Source organism: Carassius carassius, chromosome 10 (genome assembly GCF_963082965.1).
Source record: "Carassius carassius chromosome 10, fCarCar2.1, whole genome shotgun sequence".
NCBI lineage: Eukaryota > Metazoa > Chordata > Actinopteri > Cypriniformes > Cyprinidae > Carassius > Carassius carassius.
The window spans coordinates 1,510,198-1,533,066 of record NC_081764.1 but is presented as its reverse complement, the minus strand read 5'-3'; the positions used below and the strand labels follow the sequence as shown (position 1 = coordinate 1,533,066).

The following is a 22,869-nucleotide window of genomic DNA, read 5'->3' as shown; positions in this document are numbered from 1 at the left end:
AGCTCAGCGCATCAAGCTGTACCTTAAATTGATATCAACTGAAAGCAAAACACAGGAGTCTTTTTAAAACAAAACTGTCAATGACACTTTATTCAAAAACAGGACAGAAATGAAAAAAAAAAAAAAAAAACTATACAAGAACTTGCAAGCCAAAGGTTTCCCGCACGAGGAAAAGACTGATCTCAAACGCACGGGTCCAGCGCAGAGGTTTAAGGTCTGGGAGGACGCATGCCTGGAGGAGGAGGACCTGGTGGAACACAAGTGAAAGTCAGACCAGAAGAGGAAAATCTGCTTTTGTGCATTCAACCCAGATGCACTTTACCTCTCATTCCCGGCGGTGGCGGCCTCATGCCAGGAGGCATTCCCATCGGAGCGCCGCGGCCGGGTGGCATCCCCATCGGGGGTCCCATGGGGGGCCGCATGCCTGGAGGAGGACCCATCATACCTGCAGAAGAGAGAGACGTCCATCTTAACCATCACACCACACGATAATGGCCATGTGATTGAGCCCAGTGTAATCCTGCTACTTAGAGCTGCAATAACATTTCATGTGTCCTTTAAACAGGGGTGGGGTCACCAGAGGCCCCACAAAACAATATTGCAAGTTATTACCTTTAAAAATTATGTTTCCAAAAGAAAGACTTTGGCAACATCCATTTTAACTAAAAATAAGCATTTGTCAGTTTCTCACTTTTTTTGTTGCTGCAGTGCAAAATGGGGGGGTGGGGACTTAAAAAGGAAAACTCAACTATTTGTATTACAGTCTAGTCCACCTTAATAGCGTGAATTTTACTTTAATTTATGGCATGGTCCGTCTGAATACTGCATTATGATTGGCTGGCAGGTGTGCTTTAAAACCATTAAATGCTCAGGTAGTTCAGTGTCATTCTATATTAATGCAACTCTGCTGTAATTGACAAATGCACACGTCAAATATTGCGCCGCAAGGAACAATAATAGTTTTAACTTGTGTAATTAGCAAACGTTTTCAAAGTTATAGACAAGTCACTCAGATTGGGCAGTAAATATTTTGCTCAACGATCATTAATACACTGATAATAGCATTGCCATGCCGTTTTCAACTGATTAACATTATGAAAACTGAACTTTGGAAACTCCTAATATAACTTACAATAATTTCCACTTATGTACATTTCCCCCCATGGTATCACACGTAGCAAAGGTGCATTGACAATAACACAACAGATTCATTGTTGAAACTCTGTGAAAGTTTAAACATGCCAGCAGAGAGAGGGAGAGAGAGAGAGAGAGAGAGAGAGAGAGACTCACCTGGAGGAGGTGCTCCTCGGCCCATTGGAGGAGGAGGTCCACCGCGGCCCGGAGGATACTGTGTGGGGGCTCCAGCTATACTGGCCCCCGCTGCAACGGCCCCAACCGCACCTCGCCCCTGAGGGGTCATGACCTGAGAGAGAGAGAGAGCGGGAGACAACATACAGTTTGAAAATAAACCACTGTCAATGTACAGCAAAACAGGTCAATTAAAATAGAATTCAATTATTTTTAAAAAATGCTAATCTAAAGCAGTGGTGAATAGTAACACTTTGGATGAGGGCCCTGAAAACTGTGACTCTGGACCACAAAACCAGTCATAAGGGTATATTTCAAAATGGAGATTGAAAATCTAAATAGTCATTAAGTCATTATGTTAAGAGGTATGTTAAATCAATGCATATTAATAATAAAAAAATAAAATAAAAAAAAGTTAATATATTTAAGGTAAGAGACTTCTAAAACATCTTCATGGTACATTGTATTTACTTAATATCCTAATAATTTTTGGCATAAAGGAAAAATCTATCATTTTGACCCATACAATGTATTTTTGGCCGTCGCTATAAATACACCCCAGAGACTGAAGACTGCTTTTGTGCTCCAGGGTCACATATCAGTCGACCCCATCTATTATTAAATAAAAACAAAAAAAAAAAATTAAATGGATTTAAATACTGAATGGACTGTACCTGCTGTGACGGGCCCCCGACCCCCCTCACGGGCCCTGCGAGTCCCGCAGGAGCCTGAGCCATCGGAGCTCCAGCGGGGACACCTCGACCTGCTGCTCGGCCCACTCCTGGCCCTCCGGCCACACCTGCCAGCGGCACGCGGGCGATGCCAGTCTGAGAGAGGACACAGATACAGCACATCACTCTCTGCATTAACAACAACACCTCAAGACTCTGAATGTGGACTCACGTCTTTAGGAGGGGGTCCTTCCACCGTCATCGAAACCAGATTCTCTCCTCGGAGCAGAACCAGACCCAGAACCCTCTTCTCCTCTCGCTCCGGCTGCTTGGAGTTCTTGGGCCTGGGAAGCACAACAGATCGATGAATATTAGGGATGCACAATATTATAAAAATCGACCGATAATGGCTTTAAATGTAAATAAAAACAGTCCGAGTATAAAATAAAAACCATGTCACTGCAGGGTCATGTGACAAACGACCATTCAACGACAGAAATATTTGTCGAAACTTTTATTGCCGATAATGTTTTCTAATTCAGCCCTAGTTCATAACAGCCTGAATTCAAGGTTCACGAGGACTTACTTGATCTTTCTGAACTCGTCACAGTCGCACAGGATCAGGTTCATGTGTTTGTCAAACGCTTTGAACGTGCCGATGAAGATCCGTCCGTCCTGAAGGATACAGCGCATCCGGAAGTCGATGTGCTGCAACATCTTACTGCTCTTACCGACCGTCTGAAAGACAAGAGGAAAGGGTTAAAACCAACATTCACAGAAGCATCCCATGAACCTCGACCGGCAGAAACCATTGGTTTTCATTCAAGTTCACAATCTTGAAGGTTTTCCTTAAAAACCTTAATTTCTTTGCGACTTCAGACGGATAGGCATGAACGTTGGATTTTCATGAAATTATCAGGATTATTCTGGAAGTGAACGACTCCTTTAAATATTTGTATTACAAATCAGAACTTTTATTTTAAAAAGCTTACTTTAATCAAGGTGCACAGACTACGCTCCCGGTCCATTGTGTTTTGGGAGGTTTATATCGAAATGAAATAAAGGATTTAATGTAGAGCATGAAAATCCAAGCATTTATAAAAATAAATTATACAAGTGGAAAAAAAGCGCACCGGAAATAATCAGTTATCAAATAAAAGTCTTCTTCCTGATTGCGCTGCACAAATCAAACAGCTTTCTCTTCCTCAATGAAGTAGTGTGTAAATAACGCAAACAATAGACTTATGAACGCGCTGCAAAACATACTTATTTGCTCTGCTTTCAGACTAATAATTACATTTTTTTTTACATGATATAATTATGTAGAATAAAATGGGTTGCATCGAACTCGATGCTGCATTAGCGCTCATTCATTCTCCTGCCTGGATTTAAGGTTAGATAAAAACTCTGCGTTTTGTTTCAGAAACGTTTCAGTAATAAACTATCATTTCTAGAGCATTTAAACCCCTCATTTAATTAGTTTTGGGCTACTTTTCTCCGGTGAAGCCGCGCGCCGTTTTGTTCCGCGGATCAACAACGTCCTGAAAACGTACAGCATTTTGATTAAAAACCTCAATTAAAGAGCAGAAATATCAAAGACATGGTTTAAACGTGAAGATACAAGTCTGATGATGAAGTCTTACCATGACTGCTGTTCGGATGGCTCCGATTTAAATCGGATTCTGCCAAACTGGTTTAAAAATTGACCCGCGAACAGCCGCTGAGTCCTTTAATGGAGGCGAAGCGGAAAAGAGTGTGACGCGACAAGAGTCCGACCGGAAACACGGAACACAAACAAACTCTCCGGTTTTGTCCACTTAGCCTTTTGTTTGTAATTTTTTTTTTTTTTACGAAAAAGTGTTCTTTAAAAATAATAAAATAAAATACAATTAATTTATTAATTACAAAAAAAAAGAAAAAAAATTCAATATTACTGAAGAATGATATGCATAATTTCGTTCTTTATTTTATTTTAAAGAGTTCTCTCGTGGTTTTTAATGTACTGCCTTATTTTATTTTTTGAATGAGTGTAGTAAGATTAATCATATGAAATAAAATGTATATAATAATATATTTTTATACTAATAATGTTAATATAAATTAATTAATTTTTCAAAATACAAAAGGACAATAGCTTACAAAAGAACACTGAATATCCGTAATAATATTAATATAATAAAAATAAATAAATAAATACATATATATATATATATATAATTTTGTTTGAATTAATAACCTTATTGGAAGGGGAAATCTAACATGACAGAATCCACAGCTTTTATCTAAAATACTTTGACATAATGTAATCATAAATGTACAGAATAAAAGAAGCAACACATTTTCAATTGTTTTTAATATATTTTTATTTCAGTTGATAATTGGTATTTTTATATTAATAATCCAACTGTACACATTCACTTAAGAAAAATAAATACGATTCAAATCATTAAACCCAGCCTAATTGATATCAATAAGTTATAGATCAAAGGCTAACTGTTACATGATTTACAGTGTTAAGAAAATAAAGAGGTAAGCCGTCCATCTGGGCTTTACATCTCCAGAACGCTTTAAGACATCAGATGTGACACTTTCCATCTTCACCTTTATTTGTCAGTTCACTTTAAATCAACCAATATGCTTTTTAGAGTTAAGATAAAGTGCTTTTGCTGTAACAATGAAAATAACAGACACTGTATGGACTCCAAACAAAACCCAAATCACTCTGAAATCTACAGAGCCTTTGTTAAAGTCTCTAAAACACACACACAAATTAAAGCACAAAAATAAAGCACATTTTCTTTTTTTTAATTCACATTGGAGGTATAAAATGATCTGATTATACTAAAACAGTTAACGTTACAGCTTCGGTCATGTGGCTTGTGAATTCAAGATTGGTGGGAAATCTTGGGCTATTGCTATATGTTTATCCAACCATATGTGCATAGATATACTCTTACTGTAGGTATGTCCAGGCCACGGTTCACCCAAAAATCAAAAACTATTATATTTTGCATGGAGAACGTGAAGCCCATCCAGTTTTTTTCAGTAGTGAGAATGAGATGTGCTTGCATCGCACTAGTCATTTTTTCTCGACAATAACCTACACATTTTTTAATAGTGAGTTATTTTCTTATAATTTCTCTTGATCCTGAGATGAAATTTTGACTTGTTGCATGTTTCATATTAGCTATATTCGCTCAATCCTAGTGTTTTCACTAATAAAGTGCAACCCTTTTCAATTGGGAAAGCCTATGTCTTCAAATGAGTAATATTTGTATGAAGGTGCAGATATGCAGGGGTAATAAAACCGTCTTGCACTCATTTTTGCATGTACACACTTTGCATCAGACACACACACCATGCAAACTCAAACTTCTAGAGGAAAAGTGTGTTGCATGTGCATTACTATAGTAGGGAGGGGCGGCAGTCATTAATGGGTTAACACAAGGGTCACACAGTCTGTATAGAGTGAGCCAAGGTGTGCAGATCTTCAGTCCGACTGCTGAGCTGTGCATCCACCATTGACTGAAATCAGAAGTGCATGGTGAGCAAACAGGAGCAAACAGATAATGAGTGTTTATCCCTCCTTCCCGGTTCGCTGTGTTGTCGTGGAAAAGCTTTAAAAGATGCAACGGTGCATGCATGCATCACTCTTGACCGAAGCCTTCTGTTTCCTCGATGGCAAACAGCAGCTTCTCCTTTAACTGCTCGTAGCTTTTATACGGCGGCAGATCCAGACGGTTAAAGCTGGTGGGGCGAAAAATAAAAGAAACGCTGTAAAAGTTGAGTTTATGTATATTACACACCCCTGCATATTGAATAAAATCGGCAAAAATGTAGGATTGAATTTGATGTTGCTGTGCTCAAAGGTAAATATAAAAACTTTCCATCATGTATAGTTTTTTTTTCACAAGATTTTCAAATCATACACAAGTATCAGCTTCATTGCACTTAGTTATTAAAGTAACAAAGTATGCAGGAGGGAAAAAAACAGAAATTAGGCATCAATATCTGCACGTCATGCATGTGAAAACGGGATTAAGTTTTAATCTGGTTCAGAGGAAGACAAGAATCATGTCTTTGTGGTGTTTTCTGCTGATTAAGGGACGACTTCACTGCACAAATGGTTGTCAAAAGCAAAAATAAATATATAAATGCATCATATTTTGTGAGAAACAGAGACTTTTTTTGGAATCAGCACCCGAAATTAGTACGAAACATCCAGGATCTCAGTCAAATGCAGGGCAGTGTTCTTATATTTTTGGCTTTAGGATGTGAATTTTAAGGAGGTCTTCAGAAGTGAATGAACTGCACATTGATAATTTAATGAACATTCATTAATGCAAAAATCTCTGACAAATCAGATTGTACCTGCTTTACTGCACAATAAGATTTGCACCCGTATTATATAAAAGGTTTTTAGTGAGCACTGTATAGTGTGCATCATGATTCGTGATCTTACCATGTGTGGCTCCTGGGCAGCCAGTTTTCTTTTCCCACTTTCTCAATACAGAACTTCTGCGGCCCATTGCTCCCTGCAGAAATCACAACATAGCTTCTAATAAATGACCAGATTCTTTCAAGAGCAATAGAAAACACCAGGCTCTATGAAGACATTCAGTGATGTGAATGTTTATTTGCTTTCATACATGGTAAGGGGAAGACACGATTTCATTTAAATTGATTCTGAAAATCAGAAAAATGGTCACAAACAAAATAATTGCTCTTTTTTAATTAAAAGTTTTTATAGCCATTCTTTTTAAATTCAAATTTTTTATCATTATATATATATATATATATATAGTTAATCTTTGACCCTTACCCATTAGGTCAGCGAATCCCCCGACAGGAAGTCGACACGTGCCGGTCACAAACTGCAGCAGACGCATTCGCTTCTCATTGTCTATCTCCTTCACAAACTAAACACAGACAGACAACAGACCATGCATCTCCACATTTAGGAACATCTGGGTTTAATTTAATGGGTCTGATGCTAGACTGTGAGATTAACAGCTACTAGTTAAGTCTGACCTGCCAGTACCAGACGATCTGTTTGCTGCTGCGAGTGTAGTGTCTATAGATGATGTTCCTCTGCCAGTCGCCCAGATCGATCTCCTGCATCCCACACAGCATCACCTACAGCACCAGCACACGATCAGAACATACTGGCTGAATTCAGAGAACTACACCAGATACATTTAGATATTAAAAAAGCCTCTGAACATTATGAAGTATGGTTTGTACCTCCAGTTCTTTTGCATCAAAGTATTGCAGGTACTGCTGCGGCAAGACTTCATTAAAGCCCTCGAGAAACGCCTGAGTCTGTTCCTCGACCCCTCGGGACAACCTCCACTCAGCCACCAACCTGCAGCACAACCACTCTGATATTATGGCGAATACGGCAAATTTGTTTATTTGGGTACAATTCTTAAAGGAGCATTGCGTAGGTTCTGAAATTTCTAACCGTTACTGACACCAGTGGCCGTTAGAGGAACTGCAGCCAGTTTCATACATGTACAAATGAAATTATAAATCTTAAAGATTTTTTTAAAGTAAAAACCTCCACATAGCTCCTCCTTTAATTGTGAAAAAAAAAAAACTGACGACACAAATGTAACACAAGAGACACATACTCGATACTTTGAACTCACTTTAAATTTTCAGAAGATATTTTTACAGTCCTAGTAGAAAACGTTTTTGTAAATGTAAAAAAAAAAAAACAAGATATAATAAACAAAGTTATATTATTCATATAACTATATATTGACATATGATACTTTTAATATAACATTTTCAAATATAAAACATTGATATGGAGTCATGCTGAACACTTTATGAAACATTATATATTTATATATTAAGCAGCAAAACTGTTAGTATATTATTCTGATTTCTGAAGATCATGTGACACTGAAGACTGGAGGAATGATGCTGGAAATACAGCTGCACATCACAGAAATAAATTACACTTTAAAGTATATTAAAATAGATCACAATTATTTTAAATGGTTATAACATTTTAAAATATTACATGAAAAATCTTACTGATCCCAACATTTTGTGTGTGTAATTAATTAATATTATCTATTCATCTATATTATGCTAATACAGAAATAGATTATAAAATATATATAAATATATATATTTTTTACTAAAATTATTGTCTGTTATAAATCTGTTTAAATGAGATTTTTTACCTGATATACTCCTCTTTATTTTCCTCTGTCACCTGAATGTTTCCTCCATCAGGTTTGAGTTCATGTGTGGTCACTTCTCCCAAAATCTCCTTATCGACCGAGAAAAACATCTCCAAGCCACAATCCTCTATATTATTATCCCTATAGAAAAACACTTTGTAGTCAACACCAACTGGGATTCTTAATTTCCCAGTAATTCAGATCTCGTATTACCACAGTTTGAACCCCAAGCCCTCACTATTATCTCTGTAACTCATTCTCACTCACTTGATCCAGATGAGCGAGTTGTAAAACTCCGGGTCGATGGACTCCAGGTCTTTCAGAGCCAGAGGTTTGTTCAGGATACGCTTATAAAAAGGCAAAGAGAAGCCCGTGTCTATGAACTTCCCATGAAAAAGAGCCTGTGTGAGAGACAATGTACAGTTAATCTTCACAGGCTTTCAATGTATTTCAAACTAAGACACTTCAGAGGTCAGTCGTACCATAGCGATGAACCGGCCAATGAACTTGAAGTATTTGAGGTGGTCGGGGTTGATGAAGGAGGCGGGGTTTATCTGCAGGCAGTAGTTGTCTTTGCCGGCGTACTCGAACAGACAGTACATGGGGTTCAAGACCTCGTGAGACAGCAGGAAGAACCACTCCCTGAGACATAAACACAATTTTATTGTGTGTGAGTGTGTGTGTGCATATATCAACTCAAGTCATCACTTCCTGTAAATGATGCAATGTACCTGGCCACGCCTCCATAGTCAAGCCCCTCCTCCCCGGGGAAAATAATCCACAGTCTCCGTCTCAGATCTTGAGGATGGCAACTCATAATCTAAACAAATGCATTCACAAGTGTTTCATTTCTGAATGCATGCCACATGTAAATTAACTTTTCAAACAAGTACAAAAAGTGTCATTCACCTGCTGAAAGGAGTCCTCAAACAGCGTTTTGCGACTGACGTGGATCTTAATGTGCTGAGGCATTGCTAGTTGCTTTGGTGTCAAGAACAAATTTTATTAGAAATTAAATCACATGTGAAAAAATACTGTTTTTGTTTGCTTTGGCACTATTTTCATAAGCCGTGAGTTTTCAGATCTCTTTAAAGTACTCATCTCTAAAAGGGTTAAATAAATGCTTTTTGTTTTCAAATGCATGCTGAAAAAACTAAATCACGTTTTAAATCCCACCTAAATACTATTTTTGCATCATTTGCAATTCATCTTGTATAATTATTATAAGTAATTAATTATAATAACATTTATTAATTGTATAAATCAGTGACAGTAGCTCAAAAAGTTGAATTAACAACTATTAAAATGACATTAAACACTGTGAAATTAAACATTTACAAGCCTAATGAAAGAACGAAAGCAGGTTTTTAACAAAAATTGTAGAGTTCTGAAGATGAATGAAGATGGCGTCAAAGCAATTAAAAACTGTAACTTAATGAGCATTTCTCCTACCTGACACCAGAAGCGGAAATAGTGCACTTTTGCTTTAAAATCTCGTACGTATGTGATCTGAGGGCCGTTCTCACTGCAGGTTCACAAAGACAGAAACTGTAAAACTACACCGAAACATTCACACACGGTGTATTATTTAAAACAACATGAAACTGCATTTAACAACATTTGACTTATGTGACATATTACTATTTCCATATGAACACATTTGCACCCAAAGATAAACTCTTGAATTTTGCATCTGAGTTAAACTATTAAAAGGGCTCACAGGGAGGATTTTCCTGTACGAGGATCGATGTAAGTCGTCGTTTTCCTGTTGTGATCGACGAAATATGGAATCCCGTCCACTGTGAACCTCATCTCCCAACCCTCCGGCAAAGGCTTCTCATTCAACAACCTGACACGCATTTAAACAATCAAAATAAAGCCATAATGCTGCACGTCAGCTCATTCTGTTAAGTCAAACAACATGATCCAAAAATATCGCAAGGAGGCAATTCAGGGCTATTATAGTGAACTCAAAAAGTATTAATTCAAGCAGAAATGAAATAAATTGTAAATATTAGATGGAAAAACTGAACAAAAATTTGAATGCTGCTTTGGCATCTAAATCTGAAATCAAATAAAAAAATAAATGACTAAACTTAAAAAAAAATGCAATAAATAAATACAAATCTGAAACTAAAAGCTAATCTAGAATATAATTATAACGTGGGTTTGTGACTGTGTCGCACCCTTGTGTTCGAGGGTCTTCCCATTGTGTGGATCTTGTAGGATGGTGAACAAAATACATCCTGCGATTACTATCAGTCTGTTTCTCTGTGGGACAAACACACAGAAAAGACTCTATTACGAGGGTCGAATCTAATTTCCTGTCTCTGCCGCTTAAAAATGAAAGAGTGTTGACTCACCCCATCCCTGCGGAAGAGGACCCAGAGGATCAAACTCTTTATTAGCTGTCGGCGCGAGTTGTTCCTGCAGCTGAAGATAGAAGAGGTTACAGAGGAAACCCTTCCATCTGGAATCATTTGAACAAGAGTCTAAGTGTACATTCACTCACTCCGTAGATGAATCTCTGGTTGAAGCGCTGCATGGCTCCCTGCAGCTGACTGCGCTGGTTCTGCCACTCCTCGTAGTTTCTCACCGACTCCAGCGTGGGTCTCTGCCATGTGGTAGTTCTGTTTATATGATCCACAAAATACACCCGGCCCATCGGGTCCAGACGACGCTCCCAGCTACAACACAACACACACACACACACACACACAAGCTTCTCTAAACAACTGCTCATCACGGACACTTTAACATCTGACCTTGTTCAATTTACACACATTTTTTAATTTTCATAATAATACTCTTAATTAAAACCCCATATAATATATCATCATTACTATTATTATTTATATTAAAAGTCATTTTTGATGAATGATGACATTTAAGATACTTTTATTTAAATATAACTCTTCAACATTTATTTTTCATACAAAACTGAGCTAAAAAGAAATGAGAAAATTAAAAATATGTATTGTAACAATATTTATATTATAATAATAAAAATATGTATCACTGATGTTAATATTATCGTTTAAAATTAGCAGTTAGCATTTTTTATGATGATTGCTGATAACAAAAATAACAACAATAATAATAATTATTATTATTTAAACAAAATAATAATTATAGTTACTATTATTGATTTCATTATTATTATTATTTCATTATTATTATTATTATTTAAATATTACGTTATCTTTCCAATACATAAAATGTAGCTAAAACGTCAGAGGTCAGAAAATGAAAAATAATACGTATTGTAACAATATTTATATAATAATAAAAATATGTTCATTTAAAAATGAGCAGTGAGCATTTTTTATGATGATTGCTGATAACAAAATAACAACAATAATATTTATTATTATTATTTTAAACAAAATAATAATTATTGTTACTATTATTGATTTTATTATTATTATTTAAATATTACATTATTTTTCCAATACATAAAATTGAGCTAAAAGTTATAATAAAACAATAAAAAGCATGACCTTTAAAAAAATCGTCAAAAGAAATGCAGTGACCAAACTGGCTTAAATGCTACGTCATCAGATGCTCTTTTAAAATGAATGCCTGGAACTTGTCTTATTTCAGTAGGTAAAGTGGCATTATGCTTATAGCCTCACTGTTTGTAATCGATATGCAATTTAAATATCTATTAGCAACAAACAGACAGATCTGTGAAGCTGAAAAGTGATCTCTAATAAGACAGCAGGGTTACCCTTGTGGCAGTGGTTCTGGTCTTTCCCATGTGGTTCTTTTCTCAATGTGATCCACGTAGTAAACACGGTCATTCGGATCCACTCTCTGCTCCCAGCTACACACACACCAATAAAGAAAACATCAGATCAAATCCTTCCAGGCTTATTATTATAAAACGACTTTATTGTCATCCATTTATTCTGACATGCAGCAAGACCATCTGCTGTTATTATAATCTCCGTATGGCACATAGCAAGTAAATGAGAAGAAATATGCCGTACCCAGGAGGAAGAAGGCCGTTACTGATCAGAGGAGCTCTGGGAGGCGTTGGACTGACGCTGGGAGCCTGATCTGACCCTGAGCCTGACCCCTGAGTCTCAGTTTCTCCGTTCACACACACCTGTGGAGATGCTTCCGGGCTGGGAAAGCTGCTGCCGTGAGTCGGAGTTGAGCCTGCAGAGGACGCTTAAAAACAATGCAGTGAAGAGATAGGAAACTTCAATTTAAAGGAGCCACGTAATCCAAACAAAGTGCTGTGAAGTGCTTTGATAATGTCCCACCTGTGGAGGAAGTAGGTTTGTGTGGCCGCTGGGCTCGAGGTGTGCGGGGGGGTCTCAGAGCCGCTCCTGATGGAGAGAAAGACCCCGGGCTTCCCACTGCATGACCGTTGGGCAGCGCCGCTTCATCAGTGATGTCACCAGATGGGGAGGAGTCTCGACTGGACCAACAACAGACAGACAAGTCTCAACATTCAACTGGTGCGAAGACTGAGGTTTAATCAGCATGAATCAGTTTAAAATCAATACGCATCAGTCATTATATAAAGGAAATGTGCTAAAAATACATACGTTTTTAAAAGTCTAGAACATTCCTATTGAATTTGCATGACATGTAAAACTTTCTTGCATAAGTTAACTGCTAAATACGCATAAAAATTAATTCATACATAAAATTATGATGTTAACATCTAAAATATTCCTGTTTTATCTGTTCAATAATGTGGAAATAATTTGTTATACATGTTATTAAAACTGAAATAGAAAATAAATGAAAGTAAATACAAATATGGAAAACAAACAACCTTTTTAACGTCCATTATCTAGAATTATCTTTAACATTATGATTGACATTCATTATCTAAAACACTCCAGTTTTATGTGCATGGCACAGAAGTTTAATATTGCATAATTTAACTGCTATATATATTCAATAATGTCAGCTGACTGAAATAAGTACTAAAATTATTGAAAGTAAATATAAAAATTAAAAACAAAAAGCTAAAAAGAAAAATAATTTTTCAACATCTAGAACATTCCTTTTATGTGCATAATATAGTTTTATATGATATAATTCATCTGCTAACATTCAATAATCTGACCATCATTTTTTGCATCTTATTTATTTATTTATTTTTGACGTCTTGCACACTCAAATTCTATGTGCATGACAAAAGTTTAATATTTCACAATTTAACCATCTAACATATGACTACAAATAGGTTAAAATAATAAAATTAAACTGAAATTTAAAAATATTTTATGTGCAGCTATGCATCTTATTTAAACCAAAACAATGAGGAAATACAAGAGAAGATACACCAAAGAAGAACAAAAAATCACTCTACTTTTATGCATCAATGAATGGTGTATTACGAGTCATAAAATGCTTATTGCACTGAGTCAAGATATTTCCCTGGAGAACTAATTTCACCAAGAATACAAATAAAAGCAAAGAAAAAAAAGATATTAGCACATAACGTCGTACTGTTCTTTCAGAAATAGCACAGTAAAGCATAGTAATCTTTATTTTACCTTCCTGCTACATCTCCGTTCAGTTTGGATCCTGCATTCACAACAGCATCTGAGCCAGAAGAGAAACATTACACAACTTCACGTGTGGGAAATCTATATTTTAAACAGCAAAGAATCTGGATGTTTTGTAGGGATAAAGAAGGTCTCAACTGTGCTTTTGTTCCTCAGAAGAAAAAGTCTCGGGATCCACCTGCAGTCCATCGAGACACACGGAGAGATCTCCAACCACTTCTGAATCCTCTCGGTCTGAAGTCAACTGCAGCGTCTGCACGATCTCACAAACTGAGACACACATAACATTGCTTACAGAACTCAAATACTCAGAATAATAGCCTGTAAAAGTAGCATCCTGATTGATCAATCTGCGGTTCTGTAATTCACATTTGCTGTGAATTATCACATGATTCCCACGTGACCAAAGTATCTGTAAATACGCTTTTTTTGCTCCTATGAGTCAGTTCACCTGCCTTTGTCTATTACAAAGAGCCTATAAAACCCAAAAGCACTCACCATAGAGACCTGACTCTGACTAATGAGATGCACACAAGTGGAGAATATAGAAACTCACTCTTCATGTCGTTGGCTTTTAAGGTCTCGCTGAGCTCCAGAGTGGCCATGCCAAGCAAAATATCTGCTTTAAGTGTCTGGTGACTCCAAACCCGGAAAATTAACTTGCTGAAAGGGGTGACGATCCTACATGGAATATGATCAACAGAGCAGTGTTGTTAAAATGACTATTTTACTTAACTAAAAATGAAGCTCAAAAAAAATCAAAATATTCAAAAACAGTACAAAAAATATTTTCCTCAAATTTAAGTTGAAAAAAAAAATAAAAAATACAAATTACTAAAATTAAAAGATAAATAAATAAATAAATAAATAAACCTATGAAAATATTATAAAAAATTTAAACAAAAACAATTATATAAATATATTAAAGAATATAAATATTATATTTAATATATATATATATATTGCCTTAAACATAAAACTAAATAAAGCTAAAATAAATATAAGATATACATAAATGACAAAAACAAAACAATTATTATTAAAGCTGAAAATATAAATTAAAAGTGAAAATATAAAAATACAATCCTATTCAAAACAGCAAAAAAAGGAAGCTGAAATAAAATCTAAATATTAAAAACAGTAATACAATTTTAAGTTGAATTTAAGTTGAAATACTAAAATTACAAAAAAAAAACTATGAAAATATTATAAAATAATATAAATGACAAAACAAAACATAATATAAATATATTATAGAATATAATATATTTAAAAAAATCTAAATATAGCCTTAAACATAAAATAAAAAGTAATGCTAAAAATATATAAAATATATATAAATGACAAAAACTGAATTTAAGTTGAAATACTAAAATTACTAAAACTAAAACTATATATATATATAAAGCTATGAAAATATTATAAAATAATATAAACGACAAAACAAAACATCATATAAATATATTATAGAACATAAATATTATATTTAAAAATAGAAATATTGCCTTAAACATAAAATAAAATAAAGCAAAAAATATATAAAATATATATAAATGACAAAAACTGAATTGAATTATTATTAACTTAAAAAGATTAATTAAAACTGAAAGTAAAAAAATAAAAGCTAATTCAAAACTGCAACAACAACAAAAAAATCTTACACTTTAATATTGTATTTATTAGAATAACATTCATTTTTAGTCTCGAGAGAGAATATAAAAATAATAAATATTGATCCTACATTCGCTCTGTAACTCAAAAATTACTTATTTTAGTATGCAATGCATTCTTACACAGTGAGAGACTGTTTCCATTTGGGACTGTGAGTGTTGGTGCATTTCTCCGTCTTCTTGGACTGGCCATCCACACAAACCTCGACGTAAGGACTGGGTCCAAACCAATTCTTCTTACCGTCCTGCAGCTTAGCAGACAGAACTGATAGAAGATGAAAAATATAATCACAGATCTATCAAAAGTATTAATCTGATGACATGACAACAAAATGCTAGGGCTGTATTGCAATGAGTTCAAACAAAAATACAGTAAATGCATGCAAAATCATAAAATAAAGATTGTCAGCTCACCTGTTATCTGAAGTTGGGCCTTCATTGTACGGCCATTAAAAAGAGTTGTGGATCAAATCTAAAATACACAAATAAACATATAGATCAATATTAATTGGGTTAAGTTTCATCATCACAAAAACTCATGAGCTGTGAGTCATTTCATCAGCAAACAATAAGAAATATTTTCTTCAGATTTGTACTTGCTCTGCTGATTTTTTCCATAATTACAAATATAAATGTGACCTATACATGAGAAGAAACCTTCAAAATGATGCATGATTTGTTGGAGTCAAGCAAAAATTATGTTTGAAGTCGATAAGGATCAGCAAAGTGAATTTTGGAATAAAAAATTGGGTCCCAAAGCAAAATCACTGAGCAACGTTGCATCTTTTCCTCCACTTCTTTTCTTAACAATAATTACTATATTAATAATCACAATAAATATAACTGTTTTTCATTTCATTTTAATAAGAAATTAGAACAACGATATAAATAAACAGTAGAACCAACATAAAATTAGAAAAAATAAATAAATAGCTTATTATTTTTTTCATCTTACATCTAAACAGCGTATTGTAGCAAAAGCTAAAAAAACATTATGTGTCAAAATTATAGATTTTTCCTTTATGCCAAAAATCATTAGGATATTAAATAAAGATCATGATCATGCTTTTTTAAGGTGTTGTACTAAAATAATTAAAACTGAAAGAAAAATGTATATACTACTATATAAATAAATGACAAACAACTAAAATAATTACTAATATTTTAACTATAATGAAAATGAAAAGGGAAACTAAAAATTATAATTAACAAAGAAAAATATTAAAACTAAAAATATTAACAAAAACTATAATAATATTTATATATAATAGGACCAGGACCTAATCCCATCTTTTCCATAACACCCTAATTATACCAGAGAAATAAGGTAATGCAGCATGAAAGGAAAAAGCCCTGGAGGAAAATGCATTTTAATTTAGAGAACCAGAGGTTATACTGTAGAAAAAGTATTCCTGTTTGGATTTAAAATCAGGATATCAATAGCAATCACTCATTGAAGTAAAGAACAGTCCCCTATCAAGGGAACTTCGAACTGCGTCCTCTAGGGGTCGCTATGGGGAACACCTCGTCGTTATTTGACACCTGATGACACACACAGTCTTTGCGTCTCTTGTTTGGGTGAAGAGCACACACGCGATGTCCTTGAGGGCGCGACCTGCGTGCACTGCGAGCGTTTTTCTATGAAAAAGCTCTGCTCTCGTCTGTCTCTCTTTTCGAGGAAAGAGGAACGGCCGTCTGATTCCCGCGGTTCAGGACCTGCCGCTGCTGAGGCACGGAGGAGAATGAGCTTGTGGGGATCGCAGATGGAGCTCGCTGAGGAGTTTAGAGAGGGACTTTCCCTTTGGCGCTCTTTGGCGGCAGACGAGAGTGAACTTCAGGAGGAAGATGTTTTGTCATTAACCCTTTCTGATACTGAAGTTTGTGCTCTGCTGGGTTCTGCCCAGGAAGAGCAGGAGATGTTTGAGGGTGGCGAAGAAGCTGAGGCTGAGTCTCCTCAATCCTCCTGCCCTGCGTATGTGGAGCTGTTAGAGGTTATGGATCGCGCCATGGCAAAGTTGGACTTGCCATGGAAGCGTGCCAGCAAAGTGACGCCGCGAGGTCGTCTCGACGAGCGTTATTTGTCTGACCATAGCCCTCCAGCCCAGGTGAGCCTTCCATTCTTGCCTGATTTACATGCAGAAATTGAGAAAGAATGGAAGAGGCCGTTTTCTCCTCGCATCCATCGGTTTCAGCATACGAGTTATGCCAATATCGAGGCAATGCGCGAAAACGGCTATGAGAGGATGCCCCCTGTGGAAGAGACGCTAGCTAGCTATCTCTCTGTGGGGGAAACATCCTCTATTAAATCTCCCTCTTTGCCATCTAAGCCCCTCCAGGATACATCCGGCTTAAATGGCAGAGCATACGCAGCAGCAGGTCAGGCTGTGGCTTCGTTGCACACGATGGCAGTGCTTCAGGCTTATCAGGTTGACCTGCTGAAGGACCTGGATGAAGGCGAGGGCCTTTCAGCTGATCAGGTCGCCGAGCTGTGCCGCACCACAAACCTCTCTCTTCGTGCTACCAAGCAGGCCGCCTCTGCCATGGGTAGGTCTATGGCGGCCATGGTGGTAACGGAGAGACATCTGTGGGTGAACCTGGCAGACATCGGGAGGAAAGAAAGGGGCTTTCTTCTCGATGCTCCGGTCTCGCCTTCCGAACTTTTCGGTACCTCCGTTGAGACAGTGGCGGAGAAGTTCAGGGAGTCAAGGGCGCGCTCAGCTGCCTTTAAATCCTTCATTCCACGAAGGTCCAGGTCCGAGCCCGATCAATATAGGGGTCCTGGCCCTTCTCGATCTGAGGATCAAAGACAGGCGCAGAAGGCTGAAGGCGCAGAAGGCGCGCTCCTCCCCCGCCGACAGGTAAGGGTAAGAGGAATCGTGGGTCACGAGGAGGTAAGCAGGACCTGAGGGATGTGATTCAGACGAGGCAGCGTTCTCGTCCGAATCGGAGCGATACCTAACGTAGCTACTCATTCCCTTGGGTGTTTTTTAACTTCTGTTTTTTATCCTCCTTTCCCTGTAACCACCAGCTCTCCACCTAATTGAGGTTAGGTGGGGAATTTCTTGCATAACAGTCTCCTATGCTGGATTTATGATGAAAGTGACGTGACATTCAGCCAAGTATGGTTACCCATACTCAGAATTTGTGCTCTGCATTTAACCCATCCGAAATGCACACACACAGAGCAGTGAGCACACACCCGGAGCAGTGGGCAGCCATTTATGCTGCGGCGCCCGGGGAGCAGTTGGGGGTTCGATGCCTTGCTCAAGGGCACCTCAGTCATGGTATTGAAGGTGGAGAGAGAACTGTACATGCTCGGGTGGATCTGTTGCAACTCAAGAGAGCATCGCGCTGTCCCCTCTGGCTTCCTCTGACTCATCCAGCTCCAATGGGGCTGGACGCCATTGTACAGACATGGCCGAGGCTTCATCTGTACGGTTTTTTTCAGATTGCTCTGCTCTGGAGTTCTGGAGAGAGTGCGCCGGGACGGTGTTTGGCTGCTGTTAGTAGCCCCGTTCTGGCCAGGTACGATTCCTGGGCCTGATTTCTCTTTTTTGACGGTACTCCATGGGAGGTTCCTGTCAGGAGAGATCTCCTCTCGCAGGTGGAGGGTGCGCCCCCGCATGGAGCTTAGAGGCTGTAGGTGTGATCTCTGGGAAGGCACAATTTGTAGCTTCCGGTCTCTCAACCGAGGTTTTTAAGACCGTTTTCCAATCCAGAGCTCCATCAATGTTGAGGGGATATCCGGGTGTTTCTCGTGGTAGTTAGCAGCGCTCCCCTTTTCCAAGGAGGGTCGCCTATGAGTGCACTAATCTAAATTCGGAGTTCTCCTCTCATATGAGACGGAGTTCTCTGTTATTTCCCCCAGAGCGCTCAGATTAGGTTGATGACTCTCAAACATACTGTTTTGAGATGCACCATTCCATTTGTGAGAGGCCCGATCAGAGTGCCACAAGAGCCCCTCCTTTGAACAGTATTTCGAAATCCATGTTATGGTAAGTGTACATGCGAGGTCTTTGTGCACTTTCTGAAATCCACACTGTGGTAAGTTTGCACGCTAGTGCTCTGCGTTCTTTCTTAAATCCTTTATGGTGAGGGCTTCGCGCGGTTTCTTTGTGCCCTTTCTTGAGTTGGTAAAAGCCCCGTTCATCTTGGGCGCCACTCCACCCATGTATCCTCCGATACCCATCTAAACAGGGTGTTGCTGCTAGGGATCTGTTGAGACAGAATTTTCAGCAAGCTTGTGCGAGAGCAAGCGGTTAACCCTGTGTGACAGGCGAGACCTTGTATAAATACTGGGTTCTTAGCCATATCCCTCTAAAGGAATCCTTCTTCATTCCAAGCCTTGAGCTCTACCCTGGGTCGAGGCCCTAACAGGTAAGTTGGGTATGTAGCCTAGGCCTCTGGCCGTAAGGTATAATGTCACGGACAGCCGTCTAAACGGGGCAACTCCCATGGAAATGGTAGAGTTGGGACTTAGTGTTTGCCATGGTTCTGGCCTGCACTCCCCTCAGCATGGCGGCGTGGGTATACTGTTCCCCATAGCGACCCCTAGAGGACGCAGTCCGAAGTTCCCTTGAAAGGGAACGTCTCAGGTTACGAATGTAACCTTGGTTCCCTGAGTAGGGAACAAGACACTGCATCCTCTAGCTTCCTAAGCCATGCTTCGGACGCAAGCTTCAGACGAAGAAGTAAATGACGTGCTCTCCGGGCGCTTATTTATAGTCGCGCCGTTAGTGACGTCAGAGGCTGTCGCCGGCCAACGGGTTGGCGTTTTTTCATTGTATGCTTTAGACACGGGTCACGACGAGCTGTTCCCAATAGCGACCCCTAGAGGACGCAGTGTCTCGTTCCCTACTCAGGGAACCAAGGTTACATTCGTAACCTGAGACGTTTTCCCCCATTAATTAACAATGCTTTCAATAAAGCTTAATAAAAAAAAGAAAAAAGTGAAAAGTGAAGTGACATTCAGCCAAGTATGGTGACCCATACTCAGAATTTGTGTTCTGCATTTAACCCATCCGAAATGCACACACACAGAGCAGTGAACACACACACACACACTGTGAGCACACACCCGGAGCAGTGGGCAGCCATTTATGCTGCGGCGCCAGGGGAGCAGGCAGTTGGGGGTTCGATGCCTTGCTCAAGGGCACCTAAGTCGTGGTATTGAGGGTGGAGAGAGAACTGTACATGCACTCCCCCCACCCACAATTCCTGCCGGCCCGGGACTCACAACCTTTCGATTGGGAGTCCGACTCTCTAACCATTAGGCCACGACTTCCCCAATAAAAAATATTTAGACAAAATGCACAATATGGACAGAGGGTAAAAAAAAACACTAATTCTGTCATATTCACAATCATCTATATTATTATAGTAATATTATAATACTTTTAATAATATTTAAGTGATTATAAAATAAAATACAGTGTCAACAACATGAAGTTTTATGTGTATTTGACTATACCTGATACATTCGCATAACTTTTTTTTTCTTAAAAACATAGTTTAAATAGTTTTATGACCGTTGACAGTATTTATGAAGTGACAAAAAGAGACATTTTAACTCTAATGTGTCAACAAAATCACACAATAGATTTTGAACCTGGTTTTATCCGGGTTTTCGGGTTTCTGTTATTGAAATGTATGCAAATGAGTGCATATTTAATTAGATAATGCCTTATTTGCATTTGTTAAAACGACGTGCAATTGAAGACAACTGTCATAAAGTAGTTAATTATTTTACTCCATTCAGCTTTAATAGTTTCTAAAGAGATGATATCAGATGGTATAAACATGATACGTTGACATACACCATATATATCAATATTTACATAATATTACAAGCATCTTGGAGTACCATGTAAGTAATGGTGTCAGATACTTTTGTGTTATGATACCGTAAAACAGTGCAGAAGTGACGTCACGCAGCGTAACTGACTGACGCAGCTACAAAAACAAAACAGCAAGACGTCAGTCAGACGTTTATAAGTCAACTAAACACATATATGTATTTGAAACTAATAGCTGATAATCGTTTTAGACTGTAAATTGCGTGAATTAATTAATGAGCTGTCAACACAGTCGTTACCAGTCAGTCACCAGTCAAACGAGCTAACGCATTACCCAAACGCGGCTGTTTTTCTTCCATTTTGTGCTCTATATTCGTGTGTCGCTTGTATCTTACCGTCTTATGATCACGGGAAATGTTTCTAAGGCTCGTTTTTAACGGGTTCGGAGGTAATCTTCCCGTCGTTTGAATGAACTTCACTCCATCTCAACCGGCGACCAACGGTCCGCCACCAGTGCTGGCTCTACGTCAGGGCGACGTCACGGCGCGACCCCGTCACGTGACGCGACGTTTTCGTATACTGTATTGAATTGAATGCCTTTATTGTCATTGTATTTTTTCTGCATACAACGAATGTAGGAGCACTGCTCCTGACTGGTGTTAGAAAAACAAACATACAACCACAGACAATAACAAGACTGTACAGTACAGTTTTCATGATTTTCACACTGTGCAATCTGAAGTAAAATGACCATTCATAGTATTGCACGTGGACCTTCACATTGATATGCACAGTAAGTTTATACAAAAGTACAATTTAAATGGAATTTAATTTAGTGACTATATATAGTATTGCACACTGACATGAAATAGTGCTTATTATTGCACATATTATTGCACCCTTACTGCAGATATGTAGTGTTTCACATATGGTATTTCAACCTGACATACTATTTAGTGCATTTGTTTTAAATGCTGATAAATAAAGTGTTTAGACAGTGGTATTGCAGATTTACATACTGCATATTGTACAATAGCTTTTGTATATATTGCATGTTGTATAGCAGCAGTATAGACAGAAGAGATTTTGAAATAAGTGACTAGTGAAAATAATAACTTGGTTGGAATTATATTTTAACATAAGTGCATTGATAATTTTAAAGTCTTGATAGCAACTGTTGTGTAAGCAAGAGGTTTTTGCTGTTAAGGATTAAACAGGTGCTGTCCTGGATGCATGTGTCCTTGATGATGATTTTGGCTCTGAGAGATTATTTGGAGAGAGCGATGCTTTCCAGGGAGTGAGTAGCTAGTGATTGTTTGTAATGTTTGTTTGTACAGGGCAGGTGCGTACATTGTGTTTCATTTCACCATTGTATAGACTGAAACACTAGGTGTGTGTGTGTGTGTGTGTGTGTGTGTGTGTGTGTGTGTGTGTGTACTTCAGAATGAGGAGGTCATTGATTTCTTAACATTATTTCTTTATTATTTGTTCTTCCACGAGATGGCGCTGTTTGTCAGGGCAGGAATTGCTAATAATACTACTTTGAAATATAAACCAGTTCTATAATACAAAAACATGGTATATCTGTCATTGACGTTTTTGGACATTATACCCTGAGCTGCAATGAGTTTTTAGAAATATACCGGTGAGCACAGAGCCTGGGTAGATTACTAACAAACTGTAATCTGTTATTA

The 22,869-nt window shown here is 37.7% G+C and overlaps 2 protein-coding genes across 2 annotated transcripts; both read right to left on the bottom strand.

The window, feature by feature from the left end:
* Positions 1–60: 60 nt before the first annotated feature.
* Positions 61–3,783, bottom strand: LOC132151210 (small nuclear ribonucleoprotein-associated protein B'). Its single transcript, XM_059559323.1, has 7 exons — positions 3,623–3,783; positions 2,566–2,717; positions 2,212–2,323; positions 1,983–2,135; positions 1,291–1,423; positions 323–445; positions 61–247 (listed from the first exon to the last, which is right to left on the bottom strand). The coding sequence occupies exons 1-7, from the start codon at positions 3,623–3,625 to the stop codon at positions 210–212; spliced, it is 714 nt and encodes a 237-aa protein (XP_059415306.1). The 5' UTR covers positions 3,626–3,783; the 3' UTR covers positions 61–209.
* A 784-nt stretch (positions 3,784–4,567) lies between these two features.
* LOC132151497 (E3 ubiquitin-protein ligase Itchy-like) lies at positions 4,568–21,721 on the bottom strand. Its single transcript, XM_059559630.1, has 24 exons — positions 21,571–21,721; positions 15,795–15,852; positions 15,504–15,645; positions 14,267–14,391; positions 13,849–13,980; positions 13,699–13,747; positions 12,448–12,605; positions 12,169–12,352; positions 11,907–12,002; positions 10,689–10,863; positions 10,540–10,609; positions 10,363–10,447; positions 9,897–10,025; positions 9,629–9,701; positions 9,086–9,157; positions 8,908–8,996; positions 8,659–8,818; positions 8,444–8,577; positions 8,177–8,317; positions 7,224–7,344; positions 7,011–7,115; positions 6,802–6,898; positions 6,442–6,514; positions 4,568–5,726 (listed from the first exon to the last, which is right to left on the bottom strand). Exons 2-24 carry the CDS (start codon positions 15,817–15,819, stop codon positions 5,627–5,629), a joined length of 2,535 nt encoding a protein of 844 aa, XP_059415613.1. The 5' UTR covers positions 15,820–15,852; positions 21,571–21,721; the 3' UTR covers positions 4,568–5,626.
* Between the last annotated feature and the right edge of the window lie 1,148 nt (positions 21,722–22,869).

What these genes read in the sequence shown, in the direction of transcription:
- LOC132151210 (XM_059559323.1), bottom strand. An exon ending in GACGAGTTCAGAAAGATCAA is followed by an intron (nt 2,324 to 2,565) that starts GTAAGTCCTCGT and finishes TGTGCTTCCCAG; the next exon opens with GCCCAAGAACTCCAAGCAGC. An exon ending in GCCACCGCCGGGAATGAGAG is followed by an intron (nt 248 to 322) that starts GTAAAGTGCATC and finishes GTGTTCCACCAG; the next exon opens with GTCCTCCTCCTCCAGGCATG.
- LOC132151497 (XM_059559630.1), bottom strand. Translation starts at nt 15,819, where the DNA reads ATGAAGGCCCAACTTCAGATAACAG. An exon ending in TTCTGAGGAACAAAAGCACA is followed by an intron (nt 13,748 to 13,848) that starts GTTGAGACCTTC and finishes CTTCTGGCTCAG; the next exon opens with ATGCTGTTGTGAATGCAGGA. An exon ending in AACGGCCTTCTTCCTCCTGG is followed by an intron (nt 12,003 to 12,168) that starts GTACGGCATATT and finishes GTGTGTGTGTAG; the next exon opens with CTGGGAGCAGAGAGTGGATC.